Source organism: Conger conger, chromosome 4 (genome assembly GCF_963514075.1).
Source record: "Conger conger chromosome 4, fConCon1.1, whole genome shotgun sequence".
NCBI lineage: Eukaryota > Metazoa > Chordata > Actinopteri > Anguilliformes > Congridae > Conger > Conger conger.
Window position 1 is genome coordinate 23,303,270 of NC_083763.1, and position 23,111 is coordinate 23,326,380.

Genomic DNA, 23,111 nt, shown 5'->3' on the forward strand with positions numbered 1-23,111 from the left:
AAAAGGAACTGCCAAATATCCAAAGCACCCCCCCCCCCCCATCAACATGTTGGTGGGGTGTTGTGGTTTGAGCATGTATGGCCGCCACAGGTACTGGCTCACTTCATTGATGATGTAACTGCTGACAGCAGCAGCAGAATTAATTCTGAAGTGTATAGACGCATCTTCTCTACTCAAGTTCAACTAAATGCCTACATCCTACAGCAAGACAAGGATCCCAAAAATACTGCTAAAGCAACAAAGGAGGTTTTTAGAGCCAAATACTAGGAAATTCCTGACTGGCAACGTCATTCACCCAAACTGAATCCAATTGAACATGTGTTTCTTATGCTGAAGAGAAAACTTAAGGCGACTAGCCCCTGAAACAATGGGTCACAGACTTCAAACAGTCATTGTATAAACGGATATATGTAAGTACTCTCATTTATCTCATCTTCATCCCTCAAATACAGTCTGTTAATGTGTACTTTAACCACTTGTGAATTGTTTGAATACAAATCTAAAATTGTGGAGTACAGAGCCACTATTTATGAAAGGCCTTTTTTTCTTGAAATCACTGATGTTCATATAGACATTTAACAGAACAGATGCGGTCTTGTCATTATTCTTATTTACTGTTGTTTTGCAGTGTCTCGACTATCGTGATAAATAGACCACCTGCACCATGTTCAAAAGTAACTATGACTTTGTGAACCAATAGGCTGTTACGAGAATATACTGCCTATCTTAATTTATGTTTAGAGCTTTAATATTTTTTTGTTTGTTTGTTACTATGGCCTGGATTCAATCAACATCTGTCCTTAATTTTGATTCAGAATCAGTGATTCTGTGTTTCTTTTTTTATCCCAAAAGTAATTAGGCTGTTTCAGAAATCACATGTATCCATTGGCTGTACTGAAAAAAGAAACATTTGCATCTGCTTAATGTCAAAGTTAAGGACAGATATTGACTGAATAAGGGTATATATTTATTTTCTGTTGCTTTGTTTTAGGTTGTGTGTGTGTGTGTGTTGGGGGGATGTATTGAAATGCAAGCAGATAGCAGTTATTCAGGGCAGGAGAGTCTGGGTTTCCTCTTCAACAAAGCCAGTGGGGCCCCATTTTGTCAGTTTAATGGACATAATATATCATTTGTTTTCTTCTAACTCTAGTTTTTCCACAAGTTGCTTTGTCAACTGTCCCTTCTGTTCAGCTTGCAAACAGCAAGAAAGGTAGGAATTCTACGATTCATACAGTGTCCCCCTCAATCTAAGTAGTTGAAACTCCCACTGTATGAATCTAGAATCACTTGTATTTTGTGGTAGACACCCAACCCATGCCTCACCCTTTTTATAATTACCCACAGCTATACCATAGATTGTATCTTCCTGAGAAATGTGTGCTCTGTCCTCATACTCAGGAGAAGGGATTTGGGAGTTTACTATCGTGCATGTCTAGTTTGTAGTTAACTGTATATAAACACAGGAAACAAATTAAACACGAACAGAACTTACAAAGTGATGAACTTTATGTAGAGTAAGCTCTATTGGGTGTTTTGTTCTACATTCATTTCACCTAGTTGCAATTTCGTGACTCAATATCTATTGTAAGCATAATGGATATGATCTTGACTACTCAGTCCAACACTGGTAACCTTTCATTAAGGAAGTGAAAAATATCCCATTGCAAACATGATTACTAAACTAATGTCACACTTATAAAATATAAAATTGTAAACTCACATTAATATGAAATAGTGATACAAATGGTCTACAAAATCTACAAAAACAAATAGAAAGGGACAAAGTAAACATTAATACTGTTGTAAAAATTAAACTTTCAATCTAAATGTTGCATGAATATAAAATTTATTTTAATCCTCAGCATATTTTTCTGAGTCGTTTATTTAAAGAAACATTTTCTTTAATGAATCTATAATTATGATGGCCCTCATTTCTATTTTCTGGAACCTGTGAGTATCAATTCTCATATTCACATTTTCATTATTAATGTCACTTTGAGACTAAGCACCAGTCAGATTTCTCAGTCACACTGTGAGCTGTGCTTAAAGCATAGTTGCATATTTGCACCTTCTAAAAAAGTGTTACATATACTGACATGGTGGTATTTTTTTCCACATCGACAAAACCTGAAAAAAAGGGATACAGATACAGTAATGTAAAACTTAACGCAGGGCATTGGATGAATATGGCACTGTCCCTATTTCTTAAACAGTCAAATCCAGACCTTGCTCTGAGGTCTCCATTTTGATGGACTCACCAGATAGCCACTCATTTTCAGAGTATCTTTTGAGGTGACTGTGAATCGCACGAAACAGGCCTGACCTCAATCCCGGGTCTGAACCGTCCAAATATTTTCAGAAAGCGGGCCGAATCTGGCCTGAGCTCAGAGAGGCACGTGAGGCTTTAATGCGTGCCTGGCTCTGGGACGTGTGGCAGCCGTTGTTCGCAAAGACAGATTTGACACAATTCACCGCTTGATCTGGGTCTGTCAGCTGTTGTGTGTGTGCTATAGGAGACTAGTGTGTTGTGATTATCGCAGCCTCGTCTCTATCCATAGTAAATCAGTCCTGACACTTGCCCTCGGATGAGATGTGCTGAATCCTTCCAGGATTGAAGAAATCGGCCTCCTGTAAAAGAAAAATACTGCCATCTAGGATGGCTGCAAACTAATTTCAAATAGTCCTAAAGCTTTACTTGTCTACTGTATCTATTCACAGTTAGTCTGGTACATCAACACATCATTTGTAATATTTATAATATATGATTCACATTCATAATGTGCTCATAGTTTATTTATCATCGATGTAGGTTAAAGGCAGTTACACTCTTTAGGATTCAGAGGTGTTTGAAAGTTCTAGCTCCTTACAATCCATTATCTTTGGTAAAGCTATTGAATTGGACTAGCAGTATCTGTGCAATGAACTGTCCAAATTCATATCGATGTAAATTTCAAACTGTGTGGTATGCACATGCCTTTCAGAGGTTGAAAATTACATCCCCCCCCCCCCCCCCCCCGCCCCAGAAATGTAACTGTTTCTGTTTTGTGGTTGCTTTTTTGCCGTGTTTCCATGTAACACTGCTTTTTGTGTTGTTCTGGACCGTGTGGGCCCCCCTCTCCCCTTTCCATTGTTCTATGCCTGTTGCAAAAAAAAAAGCTTTTAACAACATGCTGTCCATGAGTACAAGGTGATCTGACATCTAAAACCACTGCCTGACTCTGTGCCAACATCCCGTCATCTCTCACGCAGCAACTAGGCCGACCCTCCCATCCTAACCACGCATGCGAGTCCGCTCTCCACCGTTCTGCTTTCTTACTGCGCACCCTGTCACACCCACGTCTCTGTTCTTCTTTGCAAGACTGCGAATGCTCCGGCCACTCCAACCGCTGCAGCTACATCGAGCTGCTAAACACGGTCATTTGCGTCAGCTGTAAGCACAACACTAGAGGGCAGCACTGCCAGTTGTGCAAGCTGGGCTACTACAGAAACGTCTCAGCAGAGCTGGACGATGAGAATGTTTGCGTAGGTCAGTCCCGTCATTGTAATTGACGTCGCGACTTGTGACGGTCACCAGCCCCTCCCCCCGCCACACTCCCACCCCGTCAGCCATCAGCCGTCTGTCTGATTCATCTTCCACAGCCTCATCCCTCATTTTTATTTGTGTGCTCTTTTGCCTCAGTCCATTTACCCACCACCTGACACAGTCATGAACATTCGTCCATTACACATCCATTCAAGAGAATGGGAAAAGGCCACTAAAACCACAAGCGAAGCGATCTATTGCGCACACATATTTCTGCATTTTTGCATTCACATCTACGCTTCGCATTGGCTCACCGGGCTAAATGGATTACCGTCAAAGGATATCATTTTTAATGTTATTTTGGAGCACGAACGTAGAGCTACAGGGCATGTGCCACGCGGAGAGCGGCTTTTCAAAGGCTGCGTTCCGGTTTGCTTGGACGTGGTGTCGTCACCTGTTGGAGGTTCTCAGTTGTTCAGCCTGTGAGCAGACCAGCGCTGTTTGCTGTGCCATTTCGCCTGAAGAGACATCTCCCTTCACAAGAATTTCCCAGCGTGTTGAGATAAAACATCGCACCTTGAGAAGGTGCCATGTTGCACATACACTATGTCTTCCGGCCAGTTTGTCTGGGTAAAGATAGTGCTCGGAGACCCGTTCGCAGAGATCGGGGTAGAATGATGATGTACTGTGTCCCAATGTAAATCCACTGCAGTTCCTACAGAATGTAAATATCACACGGTAACATCAAAATAGAAATGGGAGAAAAAGCAGATGCAAAATACAAAATGGATGAAATGAATCTACCAGAGCCCATCAGAAAGAATCTCTCCACTATCTGTTTCATTTTCCCTCATATTTTGCAAAAGATGGTAACCTACTGTGGTAGAATGGCTCTGACAATGGTCAGGCGAAGTCTACAGAAATTCACACCAGCAATTAACCTAATTGTGAACCTTCATTGAGAAAGTCATGTTTATGCATGAAGCAAAATATGGAGAAACAAAAACTCATAGCAAGTCAATGTTTTTTGACAATAGAAACCCTGTGCAAGTCTAATCACAATGTCCCTATTCATTAAGTTTGAGAAAACACATTGTAATGAGTGTTGTAGTTCATTTTGTGCACTCACTTCCTTCATTAATTTCAGTGACCACCAAAGTAATGCAATGTATGTAAAGGAATGTACCTTCAAAATCGGGTCATTGTGACAAAAATATTAACATAAATCATATTGGCAACTGTTGTGCTTTCTTTCTTTTTGCTGACTGCTGTGTTAGATAAATAATAGGATTTACATTTGGTTTACACAGTCATGGTAGATTCTGCTGTTGAGAAAGAGCTGTCTGAAATAGGCCAGGATTGCACAGGAAACTGCCAGGTTTTCCCATACCTGATATAGGGATCATTATCCATTTTCTAACCTAAATAAGGCTTGTGCCAAGGTCTCTTCAGCCAATCAGGAAGCAAAGTGTTAGGGGGTGTGCATGTGTGTTGGGGGGAGGGGGAGGGGGTGTCATTACAGTGTCATTTTCTCTCAGTTCACTTTCCCCCCTCATACCCATAAAGTTAATTGGACAGATGTCAGCGGAGATAAACTTGTGGTTTATTGGCCTGGCTTTCTTCAGACCCAGTTTCTCTCCTGACTCTCCAATGTTTCTGTTCTATTTGTGTCAGTCTGGAAAAGCCAGCAAGTGACAGTACAAAATGTAGTACTAAGAAATACAATTCCAACCTTTCATTTTGCACTCCAGCTAATACTCATCATAAAGGTGAATGCACTATTATCTTCTTGTTACCACAGTCTTCAAATTAATATTGAGCTTCAGATTGTGTTTCATTTTATATTCCATTTTCCATATCCCCTTCATAACCCATACATATATACATGACCACACTGTCCTGTTAGTTTGACTTATTGATATTACAGTGACAAAATTCTGCATTAGGGCCTGATTATCAACATCTGTCCTTAACCGACAATTAAATGAAATTATGTGTTTTTCCTTCAGAAACAGTTTGGCAAGTTGAACAATTGCTAAAAGTAACATGCCAAACTAGAAAACAAGAAAACAAGAAAACTTAGAAGTATACTTAGTATTTCCCATGAATTTACTTGTAACACACATAAGGACAAATGCTGATTGAATGAATAAAACACATTTTATAAATGTAATGTAATATAATTAATGAGGTGCTGTATAATATTATATAAGATGCTTAACCTGACAGAAACTATCATTCATGTTGGTTACCATCTTCAGCAAAACCAGTAATATCAAATGAACTGTTGATGCATTTATATTTAGCATTTATATTGATTACAAATTTCAACTAAAAATGAAAATTAGCTTGATAATGTTAACATAATCTGTGCTATGGTCATACTTAAATATGTATCTCATTATATGTGATGAGTCTTGCTCATGATTATTACGATTGTTATTATTATTCATGGATTCACGAGACATCGGTGCTCTTGGAACCAACCTAGTTCCTTAGAAACAATAGAAACAGCAGCCATTATTTATTTATACGTGCTTTTTAAACTGGTAAACTAGTCTCCAGTGTCTATCTGTATGTGTCTTGTTTCTACAGACTGTAATTGTAATCCCTTTGGCTCAGACAGTGATCGCTGTAATGGCACAGGATTTTGTAAATGTAAGGAGGGAACAACAGGGGCTAAGTGCCATGACTGTCTTCCGGGATATTTGTGGGACAATGGCTGCAAATGTAAGTAGAACCTCTCCCTTGCAGCGCCTGTGCCCGCATTTTACGCCTCTGATCCTATTGGCTGAAACTGCTTCACCAGCCTACCCCACTGCTTCAAGCGCCCTCAACAACAAACAGTCAACCTGCAATACCTTAAAGCTACTAACAGGCTGAGGAACGATTTGTCTAATTCCAAATTGTCAGAATTCCATTACTTTTCTCTTTTTTTGAGATTTAATGGACCTTTTTTGATATGCGAAGCGAAGCTTTTCATTTTCTTTAGTTCTCATTTGCTGTGTCCAGAACTAGGCCGTATAGTAACCTCTGCATGCACACTGTTCCTTTTTATCCAAATTATTCAGCAGTTTGATGTAGGGAGAGCATAACAGCTGACCAAATATTTACTGCCTGCAGCATGCTGTTGATGAGTGGCAGCGACAGGATTATTTATTCAGTGCCAAGTCTATTTTGTTCCCTCTGCCTAAATGTCTAGATAATGGTGTTCAAAATACCAGGTTTTTTATGATTATTCTTTTTTTTTTTTTTTGCAATTCCTCTATTTTTAATTTTAATTAAAATTATGTCATTGTGTTATCACATTGTTTTATATTAAGCAGCAGAAAGCACATCAAAGACCTGGACATCAGGTTTGTATTGGCATTCTGAGCGAATGCAGTGGATAAAGTAATAGATGTAAATATAATGTAGATAAAATGCAGTAAAATATTGATCTTATTCCAGCTGAGAACTAATGCCAGCATACAGTATTACAGATCCCATTACCCAATACAGTTTCCCCGTATGGATATGATTGATAGGCATACGCACCATAGCAACTGTAGAGGTTGATGCAAAGGTACATTCCCATCTCAAAAACAATGCATTTAAAACGTATCAGCGCAAACCTCACTGCTCATTATTAACACGCTACCATTACATTCTGACACACTGGCCTAAATGGATTGCAGATAGCCCTGTTTAACTGACTGTTGACAATTGAGAGCTCCAATGTCAAAGTCGGTGCGGTAGTGCCAGCACATCCATTCGGGTGTGCTTTAAAATCCATTTCCCTGGAGCCTGCTCACCCTGCGTACCAATAACACCTTTAATAAGACAAATCATGTTGATGCTCTTCTAGAGGACAGTGCACACCAGCATAATCCTTCAAAGCGAACGAGGAAAGCTCAAAGTGTACTTTGTAGTTTAATGTTGGGAGTGGGAATCCGAGCCAGTCGAATCAAGCATTAAAGGGATCAGGTCCAATCTAGCCGCAGCTGGTCTGCAGAAACATTGTTTTTCGGCGAACTGGATTTTTTTGCTCTCAATATAGCACTGTGAATGGGAGATATTTTTAAACCGCCAGTTTTTGTCACTGATGCTCAACACCTCAAAAAATATAATAAACACAATGTAAAAAATGCAGAATAATAAAATATTGATATAAGTAGGGAAAGACATTTTTGGAAAAACAAAAATGAAGACGCAAACAACATTGTGCTGTCATGACAATCGCAATCGCAAGTTGTCGCTCTGCGAATACTATCAGCCAATCAAAATGCAGGGGGTGGTTAACTGGACAGTGCAGGCAAGATATTCATGAGCTCCTTTAACCTCAATTTTCTTGGGCTGTGCCCTATGAAAATTCAGTGCTGTCTCAGTAGACATAATCCCATGAAAGCCCTTGCAGAGAGAAGAGATATCTGTCCTTACCACCCACTCTGCGTGTTATCCCTGGCCTTCCATTGGTAAACAAGCCGTTGTAGAATCAAGGTGGCGCAATCTCGAAGCCAGTCCGATTGTGCTCACTCAATATTGGATCAATATGAAACCCATCGCCATGTATTTAGAAACTGTGTAATGTTCGCCATATGACTGATGGATAAGAAGGGCTAAGAAAACATTGGATTTCCGCACATGTGATGGCTACAAGATCAAATCTGTTTATTGAATGAGCAGTATGTGGCATCTGGGCCTGATACAGGGTGTGGGAAAAGAAATGTGGAAACTGATGCTGGTGACAGGGAATGATAAGTGAAGTGTTTCTTTGCCGCTTTTGCGTGCGTGGAATTCTTGTATTAAAAGATCAATTCATAGCCTTAAAAGTGTTTTTTTGTAAACATCTATTGAAATACACCGTGGAATAAGTCAGATTTATGCAGAGCGTCTGGAAGTGACTGACGGGTGATGTCGTTGATCTCGTACACTCAGGTTGCCAAACATGCATGAAAATAAGAACCCAGTAGAGCACCACAAACCAAACGGAAGAAAAAAAAAACATGGTCCATTGAAGGGCATAGTAAAGATGTGCCTCAGAAACATGCAGAATAATGTAACTGAGCTGTTGATTCCATTTATATTAAACATTTCAGATTCCGTAAAAGTGCAAAAGTGAAATAAAAAGTTTGACTTAGAACCTTACACTGGTATAGCGACAACTTAATGCAAAGTACCATTGTCAATAATCTGACAATATTTTTTTATATAAATACTATTAAACGCAGAACACAGGGAGCTTTGTTATGTTATGTAAATGTTTGAAAAGTGTCTCATTTTAAAACACATGATGTTCCTTTTTAAATCTAATACTGATAATGTTACACTACAATGTACAATGCAGAATACCCTAAAATGGCCGCTCTTATAATCCCTTCTATGCTCAGCAGATTGTCATTTAAAACATGTTGGACCTTATGTCTTGTTTTTTTGTTGTCCCCAACTCGATGATATATAGAATATAGTGAAGTCCATAAGTATTTGGACATTGGTACAATTTCTGTTCTTTCGGCTCTGTATTCCAGCACATTGGATTTTAATGAAACAAATAATGATGATCCATGTAAGAATTACATCCCAATTTTAGAGGACCAAAATGAATTGGACAGTTGGCTCAGCTGTTTCTGACTAGTCAGGTGTACCTAGTGTGGGTATAAGAAAGCTTTCAGTATCTAGCCTTGATTGTACCTTTGGAATCTGTTATTGGTGTTTTTCAATATGAGGACCATAGTTGTGCCAATTACAGTCAAGGAAGCCATTATGAGGTTGAGAAATAAATACTGAACAGGGGCATCTATAATTTATATGTAGCCATTTAATCGAAAATGTGGGGATTTCAGATTATATATATATATATATATATATACACACACATATATCCCCACATTTTCGATTAGATGGCTTGAAATGAGAAACAGTAGGTGGCTTACCAGCCAACTGTATGCTGGTCAATGGCAGCAAAAACTAGCTGGAACCAGTCAGATTGAGGAAACCAATTTCACAAACCATAACTTCCCTTTCCAGTTGCAAAATGATACAGTATCTGGAAGTGATGAAAGTAATATATTATAGGTTGTCATATTCCCCAGCCCTTTACTGTATCTGGGGAATATGAAGAACCATAATAGACATGGTGTCCATGTTTATGCACAGACCACCAAGCACTTTGGGCTAGTGTTATTTCTGTGCAATACAATTTTAAAATATTGTCTTGGAAAAATGCTACAATTTTATATATGCTTGGATTTTTATAGAGCTTAGGCTATTGCCTTTTACCTAGACAACAACTAGATGAGTGCATTTGTGTAACTCTGCAGTGGAACCTATTCACCCTATACTCTTAACCTTTTTGAACAGTTTGTTCAAATATTACACATTCTGTACTTAATTTGAAATTAGAAAACATAATTTTACTGCACCCACAATGGCAATCATTGTGGCTGAATGCCATTAACCATGTATTAGGACTAAGAATTTAGTTAATTTTATCTCCTGGTTGTACGACAGGGCAAATTATATCACATTACATGACCATGCTTTAACATATTCCATAAAATCCTGCAAAACTCTCAATATGTACTATTTCATACGTAGACAACTAGGGTAAAGTTCTGACATACAGTATAATGCATACTTTTGGTGAAAATAAACCATTTTCTAATGTATGTCAAATTGCATTAAACACAAATAATTTAATCCTGGTGATACGTTTGCATTATTCTATCCAGTGATCAAAAAGCAAGAATTCGAATAAAACCTGACTCAGAAGAAATGCAACATCTGGTATGTTCCAACATGAACTATTTTTTCAAATAAGTTTGGGCAGTGATAAAATAAAAATGCTTCAAAAATAAGAAATGCTTTTACCTCTGTATGGGTGATGCTCTTACCTCATTACTAGCCATTGAGTACATCCAATACTTTAAAACTACTTTAAAACTGATCTCTCAGCTTTTTTAAAGACTCTGATCTGTCAGTATATAACTCTGATAGAGCAGAGAATGGAATTCATCTGTATGCAGATAGGAATAGGCAATTAAAACAGAAATCTCTCCTCAAACAATCCTCACTCACCTGGATGCAACAACTACTCTCTTCCTTACTTGATAAATATTATTTCTCATAGCAAAAGTAAACCTAATAAATCTCGCAATCTATTTTTTTATTGTGTCTGTTTACGCTAGGGAAATTGTGAACGTGAGCAACGGCAAATTACTCCCTTACATGGTTCAATCCATTCCAAGTTCCATTGTTCTGGGATATTCCGTAAAATAGAATGTACAATTAGGACAAAGGTATGCAGGAACCTTGGTAAAATATATTAAAGTTGTTTAGAGCTAATGTTCTCATATGCACCGTGTTGACCCCTTTCCTGATGTTTTTTCGCACACAAACTGGCTAAGACAACATTCTTGGCCTGAAATATGAAACTTGTGTTGGGGGAATATTGTGTGCTTTGAATATTATGATAAGTGGCAGTGAAGCACACTTTTACTTAAATTGAACAGCTAGTCTTTAACAAGAGGAGGGAATAAAAACAAAAATACAAATAAATACTGGTCTGCAATAATAGCTAGATAATACATCACCGTGGTAACAGGGCCACAGTTTGTCAAGGTCTCTTAACCAATTTAAATGAGATTCAATCGCGTAACATATTTTTTTGGAACATGTGAGTGGAATAGTAGAAGTGGTTTGGAATAGATCACAAGAAGGCACAAACACAAAGGGTAAAAGAAAAAAGTTTATAACCTATTCTGTAGCCCAAACAACTAAAATTATATTCTGCTTCATATTGATGTTACAGGTGTGTGAATGAAAATTTGCTGTCCATTAGAGAGAGTAATGCACTTTAATAAATACATTTTCAGGTCTCCTAGTCTTTTATCATATCGGTCATCCAATTTAAAAAGTTGTCTTGGAAAATGTAAGTGATATAGGCCAACTGGCAGTTTCAATACCAGTAACCTTGTTTTTGAATGAAGTGTATCCTAACCGCTTGTGAGAAACAGCAATAGATTCCAGTCTCCGACAAATACTAGGGGTCGACTCAATTTAATATGAACCTAAATAAAACGATATGGAGTTATTTATTTAAAAATTAAGCTAAGGTGTTTCAGGTGCATGACAAAGGCAACAAATTGGGTGAAAACCAACCATCCAACACCTTTCACTGCTGCAGTGGAGTTTCTTTTGTTTGTAAATGTTTCTAAAAAATGTTATAGACTTCTACTATACACATACTAAAACATGGCTGCTTGATGTATATACACTGGGCAGCAATATTGATTGCAGTCTTGGTTCTGGTGTTATCATACATATACATGTACAGTATATACCATAACTTTACACAACTAGGTTCATGACTAAACACATAGCTTGGCTACAACAATATAACGTAGCTATATTAGATGAAAATGTTGGAAGATGTGTTAGAGCCAAAATGTGGATAGTTTTGTTGGTTACAACAGTACATCCCTCCTGGTACTGCTCAAATCTTCAGCTCATCAGAATGCATGCTTTGGTTGCATGCCCACATTCAAAGCAAGCAGAGTGAAACTTTAAATCAATTTTTTTAATCAACACTGCTGTTCTTGTAGGCTTGAGTTTTGTATTTAGGATAAGTTTATGCAACAAAAACTTGTGTAATATTAAAATATATATTTATGAAATCATGCTGACAGCCATATGCTACTGTAGCTCTTAGCAATATCAGTATCAGTATCAGTATCAGTATCAGTATCAGTACAGTCATAGCCAGTGACTAGGAGCTTAGCTAACCTAATTAACTTTTTGAAAATAACATTTTAAAAGAGCATGTACTCAGCCACACAGCTCTGGGTCTGATTTACTCAGACCTGTAAAAAGCTTTTAGCACATGCAAATCAAAGAACACAAGCCATGATTGATGCAAAACAAATGATCAATGAACAAATGAATGGTCATGACCAATCATTGATCATGTTATTGGTTTTGTATGCTCAAGTTTTACACATGCGTAAGATCTTAGGACATCGGGCCAATTATTAATTCTGTCAATAAAGTAAATCATTGTTAATGATTCAATCAATAATCTACTGAATCTAACTATTGTCAGCCAGCATATCCTATTGACAGCCAAGCTGGTCATAAAGCTAGTATAGCTCAGTTTGAGCTGGTCAACCAGCTAGCGCTGGTAGCTTGTCTGAGCTGGTAGCTGGTCAACCAGCCAGCTGTTTCAAAATATTTCTTGAGCTGGTCAAACCATGTCAAGCTGGGAACCGGTGTGAACCGGTCAACCAGCTGCCAGCTGTTTCAAAACCCAGCTTCAGCTGTTTATTTTTCAGCGGGGCACACACACATACACATACACACACACGACAGCAGATGGATTCAAAGTCTGTTTCTTTTTGAAAGGCCCGCATCAAAATGCATTGTGTGCACTCTGTGCGAGGACCGGGAGTCCAGGGACGACTCTCTAGGGTAATGTGTCATGCTTTACCTGAGCTCAGCAGTCTCACGGTGAGGCCAGGGGACACAACACAGCGGGCGGGGCCGGGGTGGGGGCAGACGAGACGCCGACTGTGACCTGGAAAACAGTACAACCCCCCCTCCCCCTACCCGCTGGCTCTCTCTTACCACATCGCCTCACCGTCATCTGTTCCAACAGGGCTGAAAGATCAATGCAGGCTGATAATCTATCCATCAGGTCCCTGGTCCCGGAGTTAGGTCTAAAACTATCATGATTGAGCTATCTCTCTCCTTTCCTTTACATTTTGCCTTTCTTATTTTACTTCCCCTCAGTAACACGTTGATAACTGGCAATATTGATGTTTCACTTTAAGAAATCAATATCCCCCTTTTCCAGCATAGTTTGCTGCTTAGTGCAAACCTCAGAACTAGACCAATGTAATTCTACACATCCATGCACAGAGACCAAATTACTCAGTATATTAGCATTAAGCATGATCTATTAGGCAAAAATGGCACATCCATCAAATCCAAAAATCTAATTTAATTATATTTATTGTTATATATAAGTATATTTTATCTGTGAATTTTGGTAGCAGTAATGTTCAGTCAGTTTTGCTCATTTATGAATAATAATTCATAACTAGTAGGAAAGAAAATATATTTATTATTGTGCTGTCTACTGTATAAGAAAATTAAACCATCAATTTAAAAACATTTTACTTGCATATAATTTTGTGGAGGCAATTTAGGTATTGTATTAGGTCACATACACTCAGTGAGCACTTTATTAGGTATTTATTACACTTATTTTTTTAGACTTATTGGTCGTCGACTGCTGTAGTCTATCCACTTAGAGGTATGACATGTTGTGTGTTCAGAGATGCTCTTCTGCCTACCACTGTCAGATTTGACTAGTCTAGCCCTCCTCTGACCTCTTTCATTATCAAGGCATTTTTGCCCCCAAAACTGCTGGTCACTTTACGTTTTTTGTTTTCTGCAAACTCTAAAGACTGTTGTGCATGAAAATCCCAGGAGATCAGCTGTGTTTGGGATACTCAAACCACCCTGTCTGGCCCCAACAATCATTCCACGGTCATTTTTTCCCCATTCTGATGGTTGATGTGAACATTAACTGAAGCTCCTGACCCGTATCTGCATGAGTTTTTGCATTGCATTGCTGCCACACGATTGGCTGATTAGATAATTGCATGAATAAGAAGGTGTACAATCAACTGCTCAGTGGTGTACATTTCTTCATAATTCAGTCTTTAATATTTAAAATATTCTTTAATGATTAGATCTATTCAATATAGTCACATTTTAATCACACTGTTCCGTTATCTATATTATAGTGATCGCCTCAATAGAAAAGTTAAGGAGTATTATTTAATAAATGATGAATGTAATTTTAAGTGTACCTGTTTCTCACGCTAGCAAACAAATATCAGCCTGCCACTTAAAAAATGTCAGCGTTTTGTCAGCATGCATAATGAGAGTTTGTGATCTTACATTTGCCTGTTCCTCATATTTGAAAAAATGAAATGTCAGCATAGCACTTGGTAAATGTTTTATTTGTTTTGTGCCAGTAATCAGTCATTGGGTAAATACAAGTAAGGCACCTTTGCCGAATTAAGCCTGTATCACTCACCAGTAAAGGTGCTATATATGCAGCACATTTTGAGTATCCTCCAGTAGCTTAGAAAATAAAATATTTTTGACTTTTGATTATTTCTATATTATAACACATTTATACACTATATTATACAAAACATTTGTGCTCATTATCCTCATTGTTTAAATATGAAAAGGTTACTTGGTCCTAATTCTTATCAACGGTAATAATAAGATGACATTTAAAAAACGTTATAAATGAATACCCATACGTCCATTTATTTCTGAATTAAGTTCATAGTTTAAATGAGTGCAATCAATATGTGATGAGATTTTTCATCTTATAAATGTTTTTAGTAGTCAAATAACAAGATATAACATATTTTAGATATATTTAATACGCTAGTATTTCTTTCTGCATAGGATAGGGACTGTATATTCAGTTGGACTGAATTAATTCCATGTAGGGTTGTGCTGGCATCATTCTCACACGTCTCCTCTGACTATTAATATTGTATTTTGTAAGTAAAGAAAGCTTAGTATACAAAGTGATTACCAGATTAGTTGAATTGAGCTCGATTTCTTCAAAAGGAATGTATTATCATCCATCTGTCAGTATCCGGGGTAATGTCGTTCACATTAGTGTCTTATTCTCCTGTTATGATCTCATGCATATCCCCCAAAAATAGCCCTGTGAGGCTTTAAGCTAGGCATAATTTCACAGTGCTGGGTTGCACTGGGTAAGACAGACTGTTAGTTCCAAAGGTAATTTTTATCATGAATGTTGTGCTAATATGCCACATTCTTTCTTGTCAAGGAAAACAGCAGTAGCTCTTTTGTTTGTTTTGTTATGTGTGCATTGTTCACCTACAGCTTGCTTGTCAGCATGCTTGCGGGAGAAATAACACTGGCCTTGGTCTATGCATTGCAATATATATTTTGTTTGGATGACTTCTATGCCGGTAGTACTCTCTTTCTTGAACAGTTTCTCTCCTCCTCCACATGAGTTAAGGACTTTAATATAATGTCATGATTTATGAAGTGTAATTCTTCAGCCGAAAGGAAGAACTAAACGAATGAGTCTAAAACAAAACCTAGCCGTATACTCAGATTCTTATAACTGTGTCTGAAACAAAAACAGTTTGTAAATAATTGTCAACAAACAGTAATGATCAAGTGCAAATGCATTGTTAACGACTTCCTTTGAAAATGTGCCCATAACGGTGCTTGAAGCTGTACTGAGAAGTTTGTTTGGGGAAGGGGGGGGGGGGGATAAGATAAGGTGCAGGTGGATATTTAAATCTGCATTTGGCTGAAAGCTTTCCCCCCAAGAGACTTCATTTGTTATGTGCAGCCAGAAGAGGATTATAAACTGTCTTTTAGTCAGACTGGAAATTAAGATACAGCCTCAACATTTTTGTCAACATTTTATCCATTGCGTTCTCGTGATCTATGTCAGTTATAGATGAACTCTGACCTTTCCCTGTTATCATACTCCTCACATACTTTCCTATTAACCCTTACCGTTTTGTTTACAAACCTATTTTCCTTACATCCTACTGTATATAATATGCTACTTTACATTAGTTTCCATCAGGTTGTGCAGTCTTCACCTCACAGATTCCTAAACTGTCAATCATAGGGTGAAACTGACCTTTTTTGAACCCTGTTCATTTTGACAAAGAAACACCTAACCTCATCTAGTCACAAACAATATGTTCATGAACATCATGATTGTATCACTAGAGTAGAATTTGCTTTGTAGGCCTTTTTGTTTACTCAGACAAACCCTACTGAAAAATGATTTTAACAATGCACCCTGTGACAATTACATTTTGTGAGCATTATTACTGTATCATGATTAATATTTCTAGAACTTAGGCTAGCAGCTTATCCAGTCATAAGAAAGTGTTAAACCGTATAGCCTCGAGTAACCGAATGCAGTTGATGTCAGAGGTGGCGTTCGACCCTGGTTCTCACCCTCTGCCCCCCCCCCCCCCCCCCCTCTCTGCTTGACCCCCTCCCCCCTCTCCTCCTCTTCCTCCCCCCGCAGCCCAAGTGTGCAACAACGAGCTGATGCGCTGTCAGAACGGCGGCGTCTGCCACAACAACCTGCGCTGCCAGTGCCCGTCGGCCTTCACCGGACTGCTGTGCGAGAAGCGTCGGTGCGAGGCCGAGGCCGGGGGCTGCGGGGGCCCCGACTCCAGCCGGGCCTCGCTCCCCCGGCCCCCGCGCCTCCTCCTGCTGCTGCTCCTGCCCCTCGGCCCCGCCCTGTTGAGAGCCGCCTGCTGGCCGGCGGCGCTCTGAAGCCGCAGCGATGGAGGAACCCCCCGAAAAACACCACGAGCGTACGAGCGGCCCACCCGACCCAGGCTGTCAATGTCAATACGGAATGTGCCAGAATGAAAGCAAACTATAATTTGAAACAAAAAAAAGAGTAAGTAAATGAATAAAATATTGAAATGATACAAATAAATACATTTAAAAACAGAAAAAAAAACTAAAGATATATTTATCAAACTATCTTGAGCCTTTGCTTCGTAAAAGCCGACGAGCGAACAGAGACCAGTGAACTAAGCCATACTAGATACCATTCCCCAAGAGAGGATCCGGAGATGAAAGACTGTTTTTCCTCAATCTTGCCACGGCATCTGCAGCTGCAACCTCTCGATGGCGGTCACGACAACGCCAGAGCACTCTGGTGCTTTTGAATAATGTGTTGGCTGGGTTGCTTCGGGGCTAATCTGACGTGAAGCAATGTAGAAATGTCCAGTTTGTGTGGACCGACACTGAAATTAAACTCAAGCATTCTTTGCTGTCAGTGCATTGTGGATATAAGGAAAATCACAGTGACTGCCACTTTTGAACTGCGACCTGCGACCTGCATCAGTCCCGCCCACTTCTTCCTCCGCCCCCGGTCTCCCTCCCCGCCCCCTCTTACCTGTGCTATTGTGAAAGTTACTCCTGTAACCCTCGTTGGTTGAAAGATTTTTTGTCCAATGTTAGTGACGCACATGTGTAATAGCCCTGCCCCCTCCCACCCAAAAAAAGTAAAAAGAGCAACCCCATGTTCTTCTTTTACCTTAGAAGCACTGCATCAATAGAGATCATCGCAAAGATGCTAGTGTCCACATGAGCAGAAGAGCTTAGAAAAAAATCAGTGTATTTAATTTTTGTATTTAAAGAACAAGTTATTTTCTTGATGAAGCAAAACCATGTAATGCATATACATTTTTGTATTATTGCCGATAAGTGTTAAAAGGCAACTTGTTAATATATTTAATCATTATGAGAAGGAAGAAAATAAGAAATGGTTTAGTTTTTATTTCTATTTAATTTGGTTGTGCAGAGCTTCCTCTGTATTGGCAACGTGCTGGCATCAAAGAATATCAGTTTACATATATACTAAAGTGTAATAAGATTCCACCAAAGGACATTTAATTGTTTTCTTGTTGCTTTAACACTGGAAAATTTAAGTGAATAAAATATATTGAGGAAAAACTGTGTAAGTCTTATTGGCTGTTGTGTGTTTTGTGGTTAAAACACAGATAAGTTTATTTAAGTCCAATTCTAGTCTATGTAAAGTAGGGTTTATTCAAATTCCCTGGAGGACCATGTACAAAATGCAATAAGAATCGAGACCAGGGGTGGCCAACCTTGGTCCTGGACAGTCGCAGGGTGTGCTGCCTTTCGTTGTTACTCAGCAGTTAATTGGTCAATTAAAGCAGTTGATTACGCAGTTAACTCACCTCACCTGGTTCTTGCGTCTGAATCGGTTGTTAATTTTAGGGTGAAAACAAAAGCCAGCACACCCTGCAGCTCTCCAGGACCAGGGTTGGCTCTATGACCTAGAGGGATAGAGATTACAGTCTGAAAACCCATTGAAATACTTTATGAATGAAATATGGAACAAATCAAGATTTTCTTAGAATAAATCCAAGCAAAAAGTGGCTGAAATACATGGGGAAAATGGGACATCTGGTCACCCTAATATAAAAGGGTATTTGGTATTCCATCCAAGATTTAAGTGAAGTTATATTTTATTGACCACACGGGGTAATTTGTCATTCGAATCTGACCCATCCAAGCTACTTCAGAGAAGCGGGCAGCCACCACCATCCTAATGTAAAGAGCATTATTTTGGGAACTGTTATTACAAAAAAACAGCTTTGCCAGTACCCTCGGGTGACATTTTGCCATGGTTAATCCTTGTCAGTAGAAGGTTACAAGATTGATTCCCAGGTTCAGCTGTCCAGCAGTATAAAATAGAGTCAAAGTCAATTGTTTTGCATAGGTGTCCACTGTGTAAGTAAGCAAGCAAATTAATGAAGGATTAAATTAATGAATTTATTAATAAAGTAGCAGAAGTAACAGCCAAAAATAAAGACTTCCCTGCGTCGTGAAGAACTTGTGATTATGATGGCAGGCTCTATATATACACGTGACAGACACATCATTAGTTTCAAATCTTGTCAACGATTTATTTAAATGCCACTGCGTGGCTTGCTGGGAAACACGTGGACGTGCTCCATCGGTAGTAGATCTCACACAGTGTTTGCGGCAGTCCAGCACTCCACGCAGGCTACTTGATTGTAGCTGAGCTCCAAACACAACAGGTTAACTGCTAACAGGCAGCTGTGATGCCCGGCTCAACCACAGGCTCCTCCTAAACAACGAGCTGTACATTTGGCTCTACCATGCCTTCAATATTTTCTCCCCACACACTCCAGAAAAAGCCACCTTTCTTGCCTTACCATTGCAGGTAAGTATCTGTATTTGTGGTAAGTAATTCCATTTGTTGGCATGTCATATGTTTGTTGTCACGCCTATAAGGCTAGACTTGTAGAGCTAATAATTGGTAAGGTTAATAACTGTCCTTGTGCTGAATATTCCTTGTGTTCGTAGTGATTTGTAAAAAAAATCACTGTCCGATAAATTTGCATGTGATTAGAATTTTCATTTTCAATATCTTCTGTTGTCCAAAAAAGACACATAATTGCATAACATGTCCTTGCTGCAATCCGACTCTAAGAGAACATAAGAAAAAACTGGGGAAGAGTGCTTAAATCCTAATCATTATTCTTTAAGTTCATCAAACACCCTTTGAAGACAAATTACTGCAGCTTTTAAACATCAGTCGTGAACTCTTTGTACTTCTGAAGGGAGCTATACTTGGGAAATGTTGGAGAACGTGGTGAGCTTCATTGGTATTTATATGCTATTTGTCTTGAATTCAATCCGGTAAAGATTTGTTTCAGTGGAATGCATTGTCAGAGGGGCAAATTAAATATTAAAAGGTATTGACGTCTTGCTGAGAGGCTGTGTTCAAAGTTTATTCAGTATAGTAGGTCTCATCAGCCAAGAGACAGTTTATCCATAATGTAAAAAAGTCAGATCTTGCAAGGGGGATATTTTTTGTTTTTGTGTTTTCTTCATCCGGATTCTTTAAAATGTGTCAACGTGTATGGTTAATTGTGTGCTGCCACTGGTTATATGATGAAGTGTCATAGAATAAAGGTGTTTGTGCTAACACTTACATACAAGTATGCCATAACTACACCTTAGATTTTGAACTCACAGGATCTTATCGACTTTCGCAAATCTAGTGATGTGAAAACAGGAACGACGTTCTGGGGGGAAAACGAATTACTGGAACGCTGGTGGAACGGATTGCCTGATGTGATCACTCAAATTCTCATCCCGAGTTCCAGATGTTGAAAGTTGTGTGTGTGGCGCAAATCTTCCTAATTTCACAGTTAGCAGTTTGTTAGCCAGTGTTTCTCATGAAGGCCTTAGGAAATCCCTGCCATACCAAATACTGCGCAGAGGGGTCTTCTGATGTGTGAAAATTATGCAGTCATGCCCCCAAAGGGTGTGCGGTTTCTATTAAAAGTGTAAAAAGTCTAGTGAGTATTAGATACATACCTTATGTACAGCTCTTAAATTATAGTTAATGAACACTTTTTTTTAAATGAGGATATTTCCAGGGGATAAGTGATGAAAATGGGGTAATATATGCAAAGGAATGCATTGGCGGGGATCCAGTGGGCTTACTGATTAAATTATTTCACTGTCTGTTGAGACCCCACTGCAACCATGAGCCAGGAAATCATTTTCAAATCCCACAATGGTTTTTTATGTCCAGCCCTGCGAACAGCCCTCTATCTCCACTCCCCTCCCTCCGACACACACACACACACACGCACACACAAGTACAGTTATATGCACACATGTCCACATACATTACACACTCATACACCCACACACCAGGAAGTAGATGGCACAAAGGCTTTCTTTTTTTAACTGAAAACCTGTTAAAAGAAGGTTGCGTTTCTCTGCATTACTTATTCAGAATGATTTCCATATGAAGAGTGCTGCACCTGAACTTCATATTCATTGTTTAATTTCAAATCCAATGTGCTGGAGTACAGAGCCAAAACAAGAAAGATTGTGTCACAGTCCCAATATTTACGGACTGTATATACACTATTAGTATATGCACTATCATTACTTCTGTTTAAATAGAACATATTTCAGTCGCAAGACTTACATATAAAATAGGATTGTAGTGATTTTTGCCCTGCAGTTGTATTACTGCGATTAGAAAATTCTCCATTTCAAATAATAAAAAAACACTTGGTCTTAAAAATGAGAAAATCTTTATATTGCCAATAAAATACAAAATGCTATTTGTCAAGACATGGTATATTTTCCAGGAAAAAATGAGATTCACCATAGTCCTGTAAGCGATCTTTATGTCAACCCACTAAAACATTTTTTTTTTATCCAAACAGATGTGCAATGCCTGAATAAAAAGCCAGTCTCCTCTTCACCTGTTTCAATTACAAGTGCAAAGAGAACAGAATATGCACCACTTCCAGATGGGATAATCTAATTCTGATGGGCTCGACACAGCTACGTGACAAGCATCGCTTTGGGATACGTGAACGTTTATGCTGAAATACGGGGGAAATTCTTCTATATTTCTACACTCCTGCTAAAAGCAGGATAAATACACCTCAGTGCTATCAAACAATAAACCCCATGTTTATTAATTTTAGCCTCCAAATGTATTTTCTTCCCCTGATGAGCAGCACGGAATGCAAATCATCTGGCTCATTTGTTCTATAATTTGTCTGAATCCCAATTTGCAAAGCAGATCTAGGAAAAAAAGCTGCCAGGGTGTAGGGAAGGAATGTACCTTATTAACCGGAGTCTGTACATCGGGAGGGGCAGGGCGTCCCTTATTAACTCAGAGGAATGGTAAGAGCGTTTTAAGCAGATAGTGTACGTGCATGGTGTCTCTCTGCACCCGGAAAGCAATGGCCATTTTGAGAAAATGTGAATTACAGAGGCCCAAACCACATTCCCCAGGCTGGGGTTTTTACATTTAGTTTGGAGGTCTGGCTGTGTCAAAGACATTGGTCTCGGCTGGGTTTCCCCTGCATGTTTTAATGAACAGCATCAGTGTTGGTTTTGTCAAGATTCCTCATTATGGCAGTATTTTAACTGTATATTCTCCCCTGGTGTCAAGCTGCATGCTGGGTGGTGAATTAAAATAGGCACATGTTGTTCAGGGGGAGAAACCTTATCCAAGATTTCTCACCTTCAAAAGACGCTTACATCTGTTATTTTATTGCATTGCACAACCAGACCAAGGAAAGCAGCCATTTTGCTTAATGATTTTAAGATGAAGCCCAAACTTTTATTGATAAATTGTGTCATGGTGGAGAATGTGAAATGAAATATATTTTCTGTTCAGGTGATTGTAACATCATAATACAAGGCTATATTTGTATATTTATTAATGTTTCTTTTCTTTTTGTGTTTAAAATAAATGTAAAATAAATTCTTCCCGTCAATTTTTTTTGTGGTATTGAGATATTTCGTAGCTCATTGGAAATACATGTTTGGAATTGGAATTTTTTTCTCATGATTAACATTCTCATGATTGCTTCATGATTAACAAAGTTACTCATTTTATGTCTCATTGTATTTTGCAATGTTACAGGAGTATGGAATGTTCCAGAATGGGTAGTCAGATCACTGAAGGCAGCGTGTGGATGAAGGAGCGCAGGGTCTTTCACACGTGAAGTGGATAGTTCTGTGAGTCGTGGCTCTTCAAGCCCTAGTGCAGCACAAAAAAAGACATCCAGCAGCCATACAGGCGACTGACTGGTGCACAAGTAAACGTAGCGCACGTGCAATCTTTCTTGGCATTCGCGTATTGATTCGTGACCTTGGTCAACATTCTGTTTTACTGCATTATCACAATGCTGTTCAGTGTACGAATCGATGCGGAGAGCGAACCGGAGAGATCAGACATTGATTTGTTTTTCTTTTGAAGCAGTCATATTTATTTTTCAAGCCTCCCAACACTGCCTCTGCCATGGCTTGATACTAGCCAGATCACATGATCTGTCGAGACAGCTAAATTATTTTTTAAATGACAGCATCCAATATAGTTTATCGTTTTATTATTTTAGCAGCATTTAGATTATCTATCACAAAGACACATACACCCACACACACACGTTTCAGT

The 23,111-nt window shown here is 38.8% G+C and overlaps 1 protein-coding gene across 2 annotated transcripts in view; it reads left to right on the plus strand.

Annotated features, from left to right (window-relative positions):
• Positions 1-18,070, plus strand: part of ntng1a (netrin g1a) — a 107,591-nt gene extending 89,521 nt beyond the window's left edge. For both annotated transcript variants that reach the window (XM_061240069.1, XM_061240068.1), the window contains 3 exons: positions 3,359-3,526; positions 6,119-6,253; positions 16,623-18,070. In XM_061240069.1, coding sequence (XP_061096053.1) covers positions 3,359-3,526; positions 6,119-6,253; positions 16,623-16,876 — 557 coding nt within the window. In that variant the 3' untranslated portion in view covers positions 16,877-18,070. The remainder of the gene's footprint in view (positions 1-3,358; positions 3,527-6,118; positions 6,254-16,622) is intronic.
• The last annotated feature ends 5,041 nt before the right edge of the window (positions 18,071-23,111 follow it).